The 16051-nt window shown below is 57.1% G+C and overlaps 4 protein-coding genes across 4 annotated transcripts in view; 2 read left to right on the top strand and 2 right to left on the bottom strand.

The window, feature by feature from the left end:
* Nucleotides 1-421: 421 nt before the first annotated feature.
* PTSG_00883 (uncharacterized protein) lies at nt 422-7565 on the top strand. Its single transcript, XM_004998295.1, has 13 exons — nt 422-880; nt 1217-1403; nt 1574-1631; nt 1850-1916; nt 2178-2310; nt 2440-2512; nt 2628-2694; nt 2988-5493; nt 5709-5795; nt 5947-5985; nt 6125-6369; nt 6523-6567; nt 6794-7565. Exons 1-13 carry the CDS (start codon nt 840-842, stop codon nt 7236-7238), a joined length of 3993 nt encoding a protein of 1330 aa, XP_004998352.1. The 5' UTR covers nt 422-839; the 3' UTR covers nt 7239-7565.
* A 384-nt stretch (nt 7566-7949) lies between these two features.
* On the bottom strand, nt 7950-10940 carry PTSG_00882 (uncharacterized protein; the record flags this gene model as incomplete). The annotated part of the gene is made up of 9 exons (XM_004998294.1): nt 7950-8087; nt 8253-8495; nt 8601-8690; nt 9151-9240; nt 9408-9497; nt 9728-9833; nt 10034-10177; nt 10442-10502; nt 10796-10940. 9 exons carry the CDS (start codon nt 10938-10940, stop codon nt 7950-7952), a joined length of 1107 nt encoding a protein of 368 aa, XP_004998351.1.
* Nucleotides 10941-11098: 158 nt separating this feature from the next.
* The window catches only part of PTSG_00881 (ABC transporter), a 5015-nt gene continuing 62 nt past the window's right edge, over nt 11099-16051 (top strand). Inside the window, exons 1-13 of the mRNA XM_004998293.1 lie at nt 11099-11412; nt 11665-11866; nt 12175-12390; nt 12637-12803; nt 12995-13072; nt 13236-13426; nt 13643-13766; nt 13996-14067; nt 14237-14327; nt 14541-14650; nt 14860-14949; nt 15174-15410; nt 15632-16051. The exon at nt 15632-16051 is cut by the window's right edge and continues 62 nt beyond it. Coding sequence (XP_004998350.1) covers nt 11278-11412; nt 11665-11866; nt 12175-12390; nt 12637-12803; nt 12995-13072; nt 13236-13426; nt 13643-13766; nt 13996-14067; nt 14237-14327; nt 14541-14650; nt 14860-14949; nt 15174-15410; nt 15632-15715 — 1797 coding nt within the window. The 5' untranslated portion in view covers nt 11099-11277 and the 3' untranslated portion in view covers nt 15716-16051. The remainder of the gene's footprint in view (nt 11413-11664; nt 11867-12174; nt 12391-12636; nt 12804-12994; nt 13073-13235; nt 13427-13642; nt 13767-13995; nt 14068-14236; nt 14328-14540; nt 14651-14859; nt 14950-15173; nt 15411-15631) is intronic.
* Nucleotides 16049-16051, bottom strand: part of PTSG_00880 (uncharacterized protein) — a gene marked incomplete at its 5' end in the record, with an annotated part of 4680 nt that continues 4677 nt past the window's right edge. The window contains one exon of the mRNA XM_004998292.1: nt 16049-16051. This exon is cut by the window's right edge and continues 147 nt beyond it.

Here is a 16051-nt window from a genome sequence, read left to right as displayed (position 1 = left end):
GGAGGCGTCGGCGTCTGGGGGCAGGGGCTTTGCGTGCTGGTGCGCCCAGTCTCATGTGTTTGTGAGTAGGAGAGTACTCTCTGAGCGCCGTGCGTTCAAGTCCCCAGGCAAACCAAACACAGAAACAGATCCACACAGACACAGCACACAGCACTCAGCACACACACACACACACACACACACACACACACACACACACACACACACACACAGCACATACACACACACTCTTCTAATTACGTTTGCGTGTCGTGTCGTGCTTTTGTTCCACAGGTGTGGGTGCTGTGAGGAGATAATTTACGAATATCTTTCATGATCCTTCGCTCAAGTAAACCTCTGAGAACGCACATTGATTGGAATCATTCGTAAAACTTCCCCGATGGATTGAGCGAAAGTGTTCGCATGATTTTCAGAGATTGTCGACTCGCAGGGCACACACACCACGTACCTCGCTCGCACAGCAAACACACACGAAGGCAGTTTCGCCTTCTTCTTCGCGTTCTCTGCATCTCCTCTCTCGTGTGTCTGCAGTTGCTGCTTGTTGTTTTCTGCCGTGCCCACCAGCCAGTTCACCAGCCAGTTCACCACCCGAGCACCCCGACCGAGAGCCAGCTTCCAGCCCTTCTTCGTGTGACCTGTGCCCTCAGCAAAGAAATACACCCTCCCCCACTGTCACAGCTCAATTGCTCTTGTTGCATCTCAGCGAGAGCAGCCACATCAGCAAAACAGAACAAAACGAAGTTCCCTGATCAGCTGCTGATCTCTGCCGACTGCTTGCCTGCGCGTGTTCCGTTTCCCTGCATCGGAAATCACACCCAGCTGCCAACCAACCGCCAACAATGGACAAGTCTGGAGACCCAAAGCCCCGTCGCTCCTCTGCGTACGTTCAACACAGCCCCGGTTCACTTGTTTTTTGGCTGCATTGTGCTTGCTGCCTTGCCTCGATTGTGGCGTGGCACAAGACTGGCGGCCGTGCGCAGCTAGCTGCGCTTGCATATTGCATGTAACTGCCCACCGTGTATTCCTCAACGCGTGCGGTCCAGTGGCGACAAGTGGCAACAAGCTTTAAAAACACCAGCAAGCGCCATCTCATGCATTCTCCCAGATCAACCCCACTCACGCCATGCCTGCTTGGACCATTATTGCTGCTGCTTGTGTTGTCCACGTGGTTCCTTGTGTTGTGTGCTGGTGATGTGGTTGTGTGGCGTTTGTGTAGCCGCGACACGTTGTCCACGAGCCGCCACGACGCTGCTCGGCCCAACCCTTACCGCTACAGCCGCAAGACCATCCTTGAGCTGTTCAACCCTTCTGTCCCTGCTCCCGACGGCCTTGACGACTGTGGCGAGCTGTACTCCAAGCAGGTTTCCAAGCCGCTCGGTCTGACCGACTGGACGGACGCCGAGGTACGCCATCTCGCCCTGTGCTTGTGCATGTGTACGTGTGCCTGCGCGCGTGCGCGCATCTCAATTGTGGAACCGCTGGCGGGTTTGGTGTCGTTGCGCGGGTGCACTGCAACACGCGTGGAAGCTCAACGACCACTGCTCACGTTTCTGTTCATCACTGTCGTTTTCAGCTGGAGGTTCGCCGCGAGGGTCCGCCACCTGCTGCCCGTCGTGAACCAGCGCGTTCTGGTGAGTTATGGCCTAGCTTCACACGCACGCACGCACGCACGCATGCCCTTTATTTTGATTGTTGGTTCATGTTTGTGTTACTTCGTTGTCACTGGTCCTGAAACCCCCCCCCCCTCCCCGCAAGCACCCATTCCCTGACCGCGTGTTGTGCTTGCTGTGTTTGTGTGCTTTTACCCTTGTGGCACTTGCTGCTGTCGTTGTGTCGCATGCAACAACAGATGTGCATAACCCGCGCGTCCCCGCTGGCCGTGGTGGCCGTGGCTTCTTCTCCCGCACCAGCGACCGGTATAGCTGCTTCTGTTCACACAGCCGCGCATGCTTGCGGTCGTTGCTGCCCTGACCAACTGCCTTCACAAACAAACAAACAGACAGACAGACAGACAGACAGACAGACAGACAGACAGACAGACAGACAGACAGACAGACAGACAGACAGACAGACAGACACACAATCGAAACAGTTAATGTGATGGTTTGCTCATCTCATGTTCACCTTTGTTTGCTGCGCTCGCCCTCCCCCCCCAAAACAAAACCACGCGTTTTCAGCCTGCCAAACCGCGGCCGAGGCCATGCTCCCGAAGGCCACTACGTCCGCGTCGACTTTGGCGGAGCACCCAGCAGCCCCAAGTCGTATGGCAACCGCCCCCGCGTTCCCCGTGGCCGCCGCCCCATATCGGAGGTGCGTGCCAGTGTAGAAGACGTTGACCCACGGGCCCACGCAGTGCTTGGCTACTACCCCCGCCCTCCTCCCCTTGAGCTCCTTGTTGGCTCGTCTGACACGATGTGAATGTGTTTTGTGTTGTTGCAGGCGCACGCCTTCCAGCGCAACTGGCGCCGCTCGGATACGGACGAGCCTGCTGCCCCTTCCCGCGGCAATGGTGGTGCGTTGCTGCTGATGACGTTCTGATTGCTGATCTGCCAGCAGTGATGACGCTGGCATGCCTCCGCTCACAACCCATGTGTTTCATGCTCGCCCGCATCCGGCACAATGCACAGGTCGCCAGGACACGGCCTGGGAGGAGCCAAACGACGCCGATCCTTTCACCTTCTCTGGTGGCCGCAGGTGCGTTCTTTTATGCGTGTGTGTGCGTGCGTGCGTGCGCGAGTGTGTGCGTGTGTGTGTGTGTGTGTGCGTGCGTGCGTGTGTGTGTGTGTGCGTGTGTGTGCGTGCGTGCGTGCGCGAGTGTGTGCATGTTTCTGCCCGTCAGCGCCCGTCAGCGCATCTGTCCCATCTGTCTTGGCAGTGAAATCTGTACGGCAACTGCGCCTGGCGCTCGTGTCACTCACACCCCCATGCTACCGCCACACCACCTCTGCATCACCCACCTCCTTGCTTTCGGCTTGATCCACCATCAGAAGCCGCCACAACTCGACCAAGGAACCTCCCGCCCCACCTGGACTTGACACCGACACCGCCGCTGCCCCCACCATGCCCAAATGGAACTACATTGACAAGAAAGGCATCAGCCAAGGCCCCTTTGAGAGCAACTCCATGCACCACTGGCTTTCCAACAACTTCTTCAAGGACGACCTCCCCGTGAAGCGTGCCTCGGACTCTGGTTTTGTCACCCTCAAGCAAGTGTTTGAGTACCTGAAGCAGCGCAACATCCCAGCTGACCACCTCTTTGCCAAGCCCCTGCCCACCGATTTCGACGACTTTATGGCCACCGCTACCGCCAGCAGCACGGAGCCCTCCGCCGATACGACCGCCAACGCCACCGCCGCCCCCGCAGCCGCTGCAGCGGCCGTCCAGCAACAGCAACAGCACCAGCAACAACAGCAGCAGCAGCCAGTGCAAGCCGAGCAGCATTCCCTTCCATCTACGCCCCTTCGCTCTGAAGCCCCACTCCAAGTGTCCCAACCGCCAGCAGCCCAGCAGCAGCAGATGCCCCAGTCTCCAATGCAGCAGCATGTGCCGAGCGCGCAGCAGTACTTTGCACCCGCACAGGATCGCCAGCACCCGCAGCACCATCAGCAGCAGCAGCAGGCCCACGGTATGTACCAGCAAGGTGCCGCCATGTCCCCACACGCCCAGAGCATGCACCCGTCCTCCCAAGCGCAGCAGCCACCCAACGTGTGGCAGCAGCAGCAGCAGCGCACCTCGTCCTTTGGTTCTGTGAGTGAAATGCCTGGCCAGAGCGCGGTCGGAACGTTGCAGATGGGGTCACCATCTTCACACGTTGAGGCGCCCTCCTCCCCCAGCGCCTATCCGAACGCTCCCTACCACCAGCAGCACACCCCTTCGCACCAGGACTACCGCGCACACCAATACGCCCAGCAGCAGCAGCAGCAGCAGCAGCCCCAACAATATGCCCCACAACACCAGCACCAGCAGGCCATGTATCAGCAGCAGCAGCAGGTACACCACCAGCCGGCCTCCGCTGCATCCTCAGCGACCCACCCCATGCTGATGACGTCGCAAGCGACAGAAGGCCCCGTCCACGCCCCTCAGCACGGCACCGATCTGCTGGCGCACTTGCGCGCCGGTTCCAACGCCCCTTCCGCTCCGGTTCAGCCCCAGCAGCAGCATCAACAGCATCGTCAGGTGTCCCAGCAGTTCCAGCAGTCGCCTCAGCAGGCCCCTGCTTACCAGCATGAAGACCAGCGTGCAGCCATGCTTGCACAACAACAGCAGCAACAGCAGCGCCAGCGCCAGGCCTCTGTTGGCTCTGGTCCAGGGACGCCTGCTGCTGTGGGCAGCTTTGACCTGCCAGCGGACGCAAACCAGTGGTCGCTGGAGACAGTGACGCAGCGCATTGGCGTTGTGCGCACCGCCCACAAGCAGCTGCACAGCGAGGCGGCAGCGCTGGCAGAGACCATGAGCGGCTTGATGGCCGAGCACAAGGCGATCCAGCAGCAGCAGGCGCAGGCGCCGCCCGAGCTTGCCGCGCGGCTGCACCAGGTGCTTGAGACGGTGACTGCCCGCGCGGAGGAGGTGGGCCAGCGCTACCGCCAGCTGCAGGAGAGCGACATCCAGATGCAGCAGCATCATGCCCAGCTGCTTGCGCTGCAGCATTCGATTGCCGCCAAGCACGCACAGCAGCAGCAGCAGCAACAGCAGCAACAACAACAACAGCAGCAGCAACAGCATCATCAGGTGGCTCCAACACAGGTTCAGCAACCTGCTGCTCAACAGCAGCAGCAAGCGCTGCCGCAGCAGCAGGGCGGGGCTAGTCGCACTTCCACCAGCAGGGCACCCTTGCCGCGCATTGAATCGCTGGCACTTAACGACCAGGTCGCGCCTGCAGCCACAGACGGCGACGACCACGACGACGTGTTTGTGGATGACAGCGGCAAGCAGTCGCAGGGTGCGTGGGGCGAGGTTCCCGTGCACCACGACGGCGACAACTGGGACATTGAGGGTGTCACCGAGACGCAGTGGGACGACAGCCAGCAGGCATCCAAGGAAGCTGACAAGAAGGCACAGCCGAAGAAGGCGGCGCCTGCTCCCACAGCGGCCGCGTCGTCAGCGAGCGGCAAGCCGTCTGCGTGGGGCCGCAACGCGCGTCGCAGTGGCTCTGCGGCAGCGGCTGCAGACACCAGCAACCCGACCGCGCCCACAACAGCAGCACCCGTAGCAGCGCCTCCCACGGCGGCGAAGAGCACACACCAGCCGTCGCTGTCTGAGATTGAGGCCGAGCAGGCGCGCATTGCCAAGGAGCAGGAGGAGGAGCGCAAGCGCATCGAGGAGAACCAGATGCGTCTCATGATGACGGTGACTCAGGCCAAGAGCCGCGGTGCCGCCACCACAGCTGCGTCCAACGGCGGTGCGACGAGCGGTGCTTGGACGCAGCCGTCTGCGTGGGGCTCTCAGAGCAAGGCTGCACCGACCCTGAGGGACATTGAGCGTCAGGAACAAATGGTGCGCGCCACATTGCTGCGCCACTTTTTGTTGTGCTGTAGTCCTCGTTGTTGTCCTGGCACAACCGAACCATGCGAGCGTCACTCACCCTCACCGCGTTGGTTGTGTGTGTGTGTGTGTGTGTGTGTGTGTGTGTGTGTGTGTGTGTGTGTGTGTGTGTGCGTGCACGTACCACTTTGGTGTCTTTGCTTGCTTCCCCCCCCCCGAATGTGTAGAGGCAGAAGCAAATCAAGAAGAAGCAGCAGCAGCGCATGCAAAGCGCGGCAGTTCCTCCCGCTGCCAAGGGCAAGTCGTGGCTCCAGGTATGTGCACGCGTGTGTGTGTGTATGCGTGTGTGTGCATGTTTTATTTATCGCCCGTGTGACGCCTTGTCTTGTTGAGTTGTGTTTTCTTGTTGTGCGGGAGGCGCCGCTTGTTGCTGACGTTGTTCAACCCTTTTCTTGTCATGTTCAGGCTGTTGGCGCAGACCCAGCCCCGCCACCAGTGCAGAAGGTTTGTTGTTACCCGCTCGTCATGTGTGTTGATACGTGCGGATGCGTGTGTGAGTGTAGCCTTTGCATGGACTCAGTATTGTTTCTAGGATCTTGCCATCCTCTTCCATGACTCACGTGCCGTCTCATTACATCTCCAGGGTCGGTCGTTGCTGGACATCGAGGCTGAGGAGCGCACGCGTACTGTGCAACGAAAGCCCGCAGCCACTGCCACCGCCAAGGTTGCCGCCAAGGCGCCCGTGCCGTGGTCCGCAGGCGCCAAGGGCAACCAGGCATCCGCACCCCAGGCGAGGCACCAGCACCAGCAGCATAGGCCTGCGCAACGGCACGCTGACGAAGATGACTCCTTCTGGGGCTCTGTCACCGCCCGCGCACCCCCGTCATCGTGCGTTTCCTGTGTGTATGTGTGTGTATGTGCTTGTGACTTGTGTTTATGTGTGCGTGTGTGTGTATGTGGGGATATTTCGTTCTTGCTGTGTACATCTTTGCCTTACTAACCCTCACAACACCTTGTAACTTTGTACCACCACCGTCACAGGTCTGCAAAGACGGTGTCCAAGCCTTCATCTGCCATCGCCGCTCGGTGAGTGTTTGAGCCTGTGTGTGTGTGTGTGTGTGTGTGTGTGTGTGTGTGTGTGTGTGTGTGTGTGTGTGTGTGTGTGTGGCATGAAGTGTGCGTATGACACTGGACATCTCACACAGGCGTGCGTTGACGCTCTCGCATCCCCTTTCCACTTGCCCCCTCTCACCCATGTGCTCATCCTGATTGTTTGTTTGTTTTTGCCTCCACCCGTGTTGCATCTGAGCAGCAAGACCCCTGTCAAGGCGAGCAAGAGCAAGGGCAAGGGCAAGGGCGGCAAGAACGCTGCCAAGGAGGTGCCGATTCGCAAGGAATTTATGGGCTGGTGCAAAAAGGAGATTGGCGCGCTGACGAGCGACGTGGATGCGGAGACGCTTGTGAAGGTGCTGCTTGAGATTCCACAGCCGGAGGACGTGATTGACTTTGTCACGGAGCAGCTGGGCGAGCGCGCCCGCAAGTTCTCCAAGGCGTTCCTGCAGAAGCGCGCGACGGCGTTTGAGGGCGACGCGGGACAGGTGTTGCCGACGGTGGATGATGACTCGTGGCAGCCGTCCAAGTCCACGAAGACCAAGAAGAAGCGGCGGTTCAAGAAGGTTTCCGGCCCAGACCTGCTCACCTTCAACGTCGCCCCAGGGTCAAGCCTCAACCGCGGTGGCCGCGACTTTGCAAAGTGATGCGTGTGCTCGCCGCCGTGGCACCGCCATGTGCCTTGGTTGAATGGAATGACACTGGTGGGAAGTTCATGGGGAGGTGGCGTTGTGATTTGACAGCAAGAAGGCAAGGGGTACTGGATTCAGCTCACCACCCACCAGTGGTGGACTGTGTGTATCGTGATGGTCATTGTTCTTCGCCCTCTACAGTGCGTGGCGTTGAGTTGAAAGCCCCTTGTTCTTGAGCTGTGTTCTCCCATGCGCCTCTCGCTCGCTTCCCGCTTCATGTGCGTGTATGTGTATGTGTTGCGATGTGATGTGAAGATACGTTGATGATGATGATGATGATGATGATGATGATGATGATGATGATGAATTTGATCAATTACACTTGCGAACCAGCAATAGGGAGCAGCAGGTGGCTGAGAAGCAAGCAGGCAAGGGCGACCACGCCGACAACGAATGATGCACCAGCAGCACACCAGTGCCGTCAGAAACGGAGAGCGAGTAAGAAGAATGCTTGTACAGGGCACAGCACACAGTGCGCTGGCAGCACTCGACGTGATTCGAGCGCAGCGCGTCAAAGGAAGGCGGTAACACAACGGACAGCGCAGGAGCAAGCGGGATGCTGTGGTAGCAACAACATGTGACACCAGCGGCCGCAACAGCAGCTGGCACGGGCAATGGCAACAGAGGCGCACAGCAAAACGCCACATGTGATGTGTCACATTCACGTCACTGGTTGTTGTGGTGTTGAAGGTGGGAGATGAGAGCCTGTGCATCGAGGAGCTCTTTCCTGCATGTGAGATACTGCTGCTTGATAAAGTCAAGCTCTGCATGCACCAGGTTGAGTTCAGTCCTCAGCCGGTGATTCTGACAACGTGCGGATGTGAGTGAGTGAGTGAGTGAGTGAGTGAGTGAGTGAGTGAGTGAGTGAGTGAGTGAGTGAGTGAGTGCTCGACGAGTGTCAATTGGGTCAGAACCAACACGACCAAGGACGATAGCAGCTCCACCATCCTGCATATGCCAGCCACCAACCTCTGCTTGGGTGGCGGCGCTTGCATACAGCCCGCCCACGCGAGGGCTTGCCGGTGATGGTGATGCTGGTACAGACGAGTTCACGCTCTTGTGGCCCAGTTTTGGGGCAGCCATCCCAATGCCATTGCCGTTCGTCGGTGTGGCAGAGGGCGCTGTTGTCGCTACGTGTGATGTATTTGCCAAGCGCGAACGAACACGCTCCTGCTCTTGCTGTTGCCTTTGTTCTTGCTGTTGCCTTTGTTGCTGTTGTTGTTGTTGTTGTTGTTGTTGTTGTTGTTGTTGTTGCTCATGCCCATTAGCATCGCAGTTAGGACGCGGTGTCCGCTTGCCCATCTTTGCTGCTTGCACTTTCCGGCCCGTGTCCTGCTGCGTGCGTGTCTGCGATGTGTTGGCTCCGTGGGCAGCCGCCTTTGGGGTTCGCGTGCGCGCGCGTGACGCCTGTTTTGTGTCACGCGAGCGAGTGTGTAGAGCAACAACGACAATGTGAGAAGGCAGAGAAGATGAGGTGAGCAAAACCTCCCAGTAGTTCATTTTGACAAATCTACGCACGTGTGCGCGCATGCGCATGTGCACGTGCCTGCAGGGGGAGAGTAGTGTTCGCATACCTTTGGTGTTTTTGGAATAGAGCGACTGTGCGCCACGCCATTAGACAAGACGGGCAGCCATCCCAATGCCATTGCCGTTCGTCGGTGTGGCAGAGGGCGCTGTTGTCGCTACGTGTGATGTATTTGCCAAGCGCGAACGAACACGCTCCTGCTCTTGCTGTTGCCTTTGTTCTTGCTGTTGCCTTTGTTGCTGTGTTGTTGTGTTGTTGTTGTTGTTGTTGTTGTTGTTGCTCATGCCCATTAGCATCGCAGTTAGGACGCGGTGTCCGCTTGCCCATCTTTGCTGCTTGCACTTTCCGGCCCGTGTCCTGCTGCGTGCGTGTCTGCGATGTGTTGGCTCCGTGGGCAGCCGCCTTTGGGGTTCGCGTGCGCGCGCGTGACGCCTGTTTTGTGTCACGCGAGCGAGTGTGTAGAGCAACAACGACAATGTGAGAAGGCAGAGAAGATGAGGTGAGCAAAACCTCCCAGTAGTTCATTTTGACAAATCTACGCACGTGTGCGCGCATGCGCATGTGCACGTGCCTGCAGGGGGAGAGTAGTGTTCGCATACCTTTGGTGTTTTGGGATAGAGCGACTGTGCGCTGGTGTGCGGAAACAGGCGGAGAAGCCAGTCATGCAAGCTGCGGCCCTCAAGCGTAAACTGTTGTTGTTGTTGTTGTTGTTGTTGTTGTTGTTGTTGTTGTTGTTGTTGTTGTTGTTGTTGTTGTTGTTGTGGCAGTGAAGGAAGGAGTCAGAGTAGCGGCATGAAGAGAGTGAAGACAGCGGAGAGGAAGGCAAGGCAGCTGTCCCCGTTTTGCGAGAGCGCAGGCCATGTGGCTCGTGTGTCACAAAACAAGCAGTCGCAAGACTTGCGGGCGGGCAAGCACTTACCAGGCGATGAAACACTTCTCGCCCCGACTGGGTGCTGGTTTTCAAGTACTTGAGCTTGAACTTTTCTCCAATTTCCTCTCCAAACACAGAAGCCGCTGCATCGCATCTGCAGAGTCAAGTGTGAACATGACAGGGCAAAAGTGCTGGCTTAGCTTGGTGCTCAACGAACCTTAGCACGCTGTGAAACCACGCCACAACACCACCATGCACGCGGGGAGCATGCGCAGCCTTGGTCACAGGTACTGGAGTGTGGGCAGCAAACCAGCCAAGCTCAACAAGAGCATCCATCTCACAACCACAACTGACGCTTTGTCGAAGAGTTGATCTCCAACACGCAGGAGTACGCCGTCTTGTGTGGGCGGCAGCACTATGGCTTGAAGCTTGTGTCCCTCTACTTCCATGGTACATCTGGCCCCTTGTTGCGGCAAGTGGCCGTCAGCAAACAAGAGCCTAGGTGGTGGTGGTGGTGTGTGTTTGTTTGCGTGTGTGCATGCGTGTGCGCGTATGTTTGAGTGTGTATATGCGTGTGAGTGAGTGAGGGAGGGAGGGAGGGAGGGGGGAGCGTTTGTGTGGCGGAGGCTTGCTAAGAGAGAGCGCAGCAGCAGCAAGAGAAGATTTTGAGGGTCATGGTCAGTAGAGACAGCAAAGGCATTGTCCATGTATGCATGCTGCCACAGGACAACAAGCACTCAATGCGCCCCAAAACAGCCATACTTGAGGCGCTCCAGCGTGCCCTCTGGTGGCGCGTGTCCATATGTGGCGATGTCTTCCGTGTCTGTGTGTTGTGTTGCAACCAGCCAGAGTGAGCAGAAATCGAAACAGTGTGCCTTGGTGGTCGTGTTGTATGGTGTTGCCGTGTCAACGATGCAAACAAACAGCAATACATTCAGCCATGGGCACACACAGACACAACACAGACACACACACGCAACACACACACACACACAAACACACGCAGAAACACACGCAGAAACACACAAACACACACACACACACACAAACACACACACACAAACACACACACACACACAAACACACACAAACACAAACACACACACACGCATGTACCGGAGCTGCTGGAGTCGCCAATGTGTGGGGTTTGGCTGGGAGAATCAGGAGATGGTAAACTCTCTTCCTCTGTCTTTGGCTTTACGCCCCTGGGCCTCCCCGAGCCATCTAGCAGCGACGGCTTGCGCTTTCCCTTCTTCGGCATCCTCCTCCCCTCCACGCACTGGTCGTCACACACGCTGACAAGCAACAAGACAGGAGAAGCGCTGCTGTGTTGTTGCTGTTTGTGTTTTGCTTCGCTGACGGGCAACGTCAAAATTGCCTTTGTGGTGTGAAAGGCAAATTTGCCTTCTTTTCCCGCGCACGTTGCCTGCTCGCGTTGAGAACACACCTTCCATTTGTTTCGTTGTCCTCCACCACCCCATATCAAGCACCGCCCTCCTGAATCGCTGACGAACGAAGGAAGGAAAGAAGCCACATACACACAAAAGCACGCGCACTCACTCTCGTACTCTTGCTTGAACGCCCACCAACAATCCATCATGCCAAGTGAGCAAGCAAAGAAGCGCGCTGCCGCCAAGGCACGCCGCAAGGCCAACAAGCTCAAGGCAAAGGGTCTGTCTGCAGAGCAGGCGGAAGCCCAGGCCGCCAGCACCGTGCAGAAGGGCGTGGAAAAGGTACGCGCGGTCGTTGCGACAACGGCGGTGTTTTTGCGTTTGTGTGTATGACTGAAGTGCAGGAGCGGCTGTTGAGATGTGTGCATGCTCCTCAAGCCTGCGCGTGTTCGGGTTCACCGAAGCTGACACCTGCGCTTTGCCGTGGTGTCACACCAGCTACTCCATACCGTGCCATATCAAACCCAAGCACACACGCAAATACACACTCCCTCACACGCTCACGCTGGTGTGCACACGTGATGCTGTCTGCAGATGACGCTCAACCCACGCAACACGACCGGCTCGTACGCCTCGCACCCGCTGAGCCGCGACATCAAGGTCATCAACTTCAGTATGACGTACCATGGCCTCACTCTGTTTGAGGACACCACCCTCGAACTCAACTGGGGCCGTCGCTACGGTCTCCTGGGTCCCAACGGCTCTGGAAAATCCCAGCTCCTCAACGCCATCAGCGGTGTGTGTGTGTGTGTGTGTGTGTGTGTGTGTGTGTGTGTGTGTGTGTGTGTGTGTGTGTGTGTGTGTGTGTGTGTGTGTGTGTTGATGCGTGTATGCATGCATGTTTGTGCTTGGTTTCTGTGCATGTGCATGTGTGTGTGGGTGGGTGTCTGGTGACGGCGGATGTGTGCCGTGATGTGGTGTACTTGGTGCTTGTTGCTTGGTGAAGAGAGCGACGACGTTTTGTTGTTTCCCTCACACCATTTCTGCTCGGTTTGCTTGTGCACCTGCGACTCTGGTATCGCTTGTGTCTTCCGCGTTGTGCAGACCGGGACATTGAGTTCCCGGACCACTTTGACATCTTCCACCTCAAGTCCGAGATTGAGCCATCGGATAAGACGGCGTTGGAAGCTGTGATGGATGTCGACGAGCAGCGCACGCGCTTGGAGGCAGAGGCCGAGTGGCTCATTGAGAACGAGATGGGCGACAGCGACCGCCTGGTCGACGTCTACGAGCGCCTCGACGAAATTGACGCCGACAGAGGTGTGTGTGTGTGTGTGTGTGTGTGTGTGATGTGTGCGTGTGATGTGTGCGTGTGCGTGTGTGTAATGTGAACAAGCATAACCACATACGTAACTCCTCCTTTTGTTGCTTATCTTCTCCGGGAACACACGCACACGCTACACCATCGTACACCAACCCACATCCTCCCATGCATCACACACACACCCTCCCATACATCACCACACTACAACACACCGCACTCACGTCTTCCCTTCACCTCCACAGCCAAGGCGCGTGCTGCCCGCATTTTGCACGGTCTCGGCTTCGACCAGGCCATGCAGAACAAGAAGACGCGCGACTTTAGCGGTGGCTGGCGCATGCGCATCTCCCTCGCCCGTGCCCTTCTCATCCGCCCGGCCATCTTGCTTCTTGACGAGCCAACGAACCATCTCGTACGTTCCCACAGCCCGCTCGTGACACGTGAACATTCATCCCATCTCTCTTTTGTCTCTGTTTGATTCCCACCTCAGTCTGCTCTTGCAGCGGTTGCACTTGCTCCGGATTGTTGCTCACGTGCACTGCGCCCTTGCGATCCTATCCATCTTTGCCTGCATGCATTGCTGCCGTTGCATTGCCACGGCAGGATTTGGAGGCGTGTGTGTGGCTGGAGGAAGAGCTGAAGCGCTACAAGGCCATCCTTGTCATGATCTCCCACTCACAGGTAACGCCAGCGACCCACCTCTGGTGTGGTGTCTGCGTGTCTGCGTGTGCGTGTGTGCGTGCGCGTGTGCGCGTGTATGCATGCACCAGTTTGTTGCGTGGCTCTGGGCTGATCATTGGGTTGTTTTTCCCCCCGACATACCCTTTGCACGCGTGGATGGTAGGATTTCCTGAACGGCGTGTGCACGAACATCATGGAGCTGAAGAACAAGCACCTGCGCTACTTCTCGGGTAACTACGACACGTACGTGAAGACAAAGGCGGAGCTTGAGGAGCACCAGATGAAGCGCTACCAGCAAGAGCAGGAGCAGATTGCAAGCATGAAGGACTACATTGCCCGCTTCGGTCACGGCCAGTGAGTTGTTTTGTCGTGTGTGCACGAGTGCACATGTTATGCGTGTGGAGGTTGTCTCTGTATGTGAGGAAGCGCCTTTGCCCCCTCCCTACAGCCACCAACACCACTATCTACGACAGCCACCGCAACCACCCGCATTTGTTTTCCATGCTTGAGCACAATTAATCACGCGGCCACCACTCACACGTGAGTCCACCTGCATTCCGTGCTGCGCAGCGCCAAGCTTGCACGCCAGGCGCAGAGCAAAGAAAAAGTGCTGAAGAAGATGCTTGACAGCGGTCTCACGGAGAAGGTCGTCAAGGACAAGGCCCTCGACTTCAAGTTCCCAGACTGCGGCAAGGTATGCCACTGCGTGTGTTTGTTTGTTTGTTTGTTTGTTTGTTTGTGTGTGTGTGTTTGTTTGTTTGTTTGTTTGTTTGTTTGTTTGTTTGTGCTTCTGTGCGCTTTCATGGGGCCTTCTTTTCTGATCCAGCCCTGTTGCGTCCGTTGAATGTGTGCATCCTCTCACCATGACACGCCCGTGTGTGCGTCGGTTGTCTGATTTTGCCGTCCTTGTGTTTGCTCCTCAGCTGCCGCCTCCTGTGCTGATGGTTGAGGACGTGTCCTTCAAGTACCCCGGCACTGACAAGTACCTGTACAAGGTGCGTCTTTGGCTATGTGGTTGCTTCTGTGGTGTCGATGCACACACTCGCGCGCACACCCACACGCACACACACACACACATTTGTTACCTTGTTGCCTGTCGCACCCCCTCACCCGTGACGCATCACCCTGTTTTGTGTGTGTGGTTGTGTGGTTGTGCGCGTGCAGAACCTTGAGTTTGGGCTTGATCTGGATTCGCGCCTCGCCCTCGTCGGCCCCAACGGCGCCGGCAAATCCACGCTCCTCAAGCTCCTCGTCGGTTCGTCCTGAAGCGTTCATGCACCCCCCCCCCCACAGGCACACACACACACACACACACACACACACACACACACACACACACACACACACACACACACACACACACACACACACACACACACACACACACGCACACACACACACACAAGAGATACACCACCTTCCATCCTTGCTCATCCCATCCCCCCCCCACGCCACTTGTTTGCAACAGGGGAACTGACGCCGACGAGCGGGCAGATTCGCCGCAATGGCCACCTGCGGTTTGCGCGCTACCATCAGCATCTCGGCGACCAGCTCGACTTTGAGCTCAGCCCCATCGAGGTGCGGTGATTGTGATGGTGATGGTGATGGTGGTGCTCGACACGTGGTGGTAGTGATTGTCCGTTTTGTACGTGGTTGAATGCCTGTTGGGTTGCTGTGCATGTTGCATGTTGAATTGGCTCACCACTTTGCCCCCCCCCCCGTCCCAAAACAAAACAAAACACAACAAAACTTTCGTACTTTGTGTCGTGTGGGTTGCCATGCGCCAGTTTATGCAAAAGGAGTTCCCTGAGCAGCTGCTTGAGGTTGAGGCCGCCCGCCGCTCCGTCGGAAGATACGGTCTCACTGGCAAGCAGCAGGTATGGGCTTGCCTATTTGTGTGCGTGTGCGTTTGTGTGTGTGTGTGTTTGTGTGTGTGTGTGTGTGTTTGTGTGTTTTTTCGTGTGTGCGTGTATGTCTGTTTGTGAACCACATGAAGCGAGCTGTTGCACATGGATGGAGCTGTTGCTGAATTGTTCTTGTCCGCTTGCCAAATCCCAACGCCACTGCTCACGCCAACTCACGCGTCGTGCGCGGTGCTCAGGTGATGCCCATCAAGAACCTGAGCGACGGCCAGCGGTCACGGCTCATCTTCGCCTGGCTGGCGTACACGTCCCCGCACATGCTCATTCTTGACGAGCCCACCAACCATCTTGACATGGAGACGATTGATGCCCTCGCCCGCGCCATCAACAGCTTTGAGGGCGGCGTTGTGCTTGTGAGTCACGACTTCCGTCTCATTGACCAGGTTGCAGACGAGATTTGGATCGCCGAGAACCAGGTGTGGCGCGCGCGAGTGTGTGTGCTGTGCTCTGCGTATGTGTGTGTGTGTGCGGGGTGCTCTGTGTATGTGTGTATGTGTGTATGTATGTATTTGTGTGCGCGGTGCTCTGTGTGTGTGTGTGTGTGCTGTGCTGCATGTGTGTCAATCGCTTCTCTTGACATGTGTCGCTGTCACTCATTGGCGCGTCTTATTGACTTTGCTTTGCGCACACGAGCCAGACGGTGACCAAGTGGGACGGCGACATCCAAGACTACAAGGAGCACCTGCGCAAGTCTATCGAGAAGGACTTGGAGGACGAGTAAACCCCAACTACCCTCCCCTCTCCTCCCCTCTCCTTCCCTCCCATTGCTCTTTGTTCAGTTTTTGTTGTGGGCGGCGTCACCCATGTTGTGTCGTGGAAATGCGTCTCGTTCCATGTGTTCTTTCCTACTTGTTGCTCCTCTGGATGGCTTATCCTCCGACCTACTACTTTGAGTCAGGCTCATGCGTGTGTATGCGGTGTGTTCGTGATGTTGGTGCAGTGCTTGTGACGTGATGTGGTGGTGTGCGTACCGAGGCACTGTGCCTTCCTCGCCTTCCTTTCCATCTCGTTCGTGCCCCCATTCCCTTGTGGCCCGTCCCACAGAATAATCAATCAT

The sequence above is a fragment of the Salpingoeca rosetta genome, assembly GCF_000188695.1.
Source record: "Salpingoeca rosetta unplaced genomic scaffold supercont1.2, whole genome shotgun sequence".
Lineage (NCBI taxonomy): Eukaryota > Choanoflagellata > Craspedida > Salpingoecidae > Salpingoeca > Salpingoeca rosetta.
The sequence above is the reverse complement of the archived record's forward strand: the minus strand, read 5'-3'. Positions and strand labels throughout refer to the sequence as shown.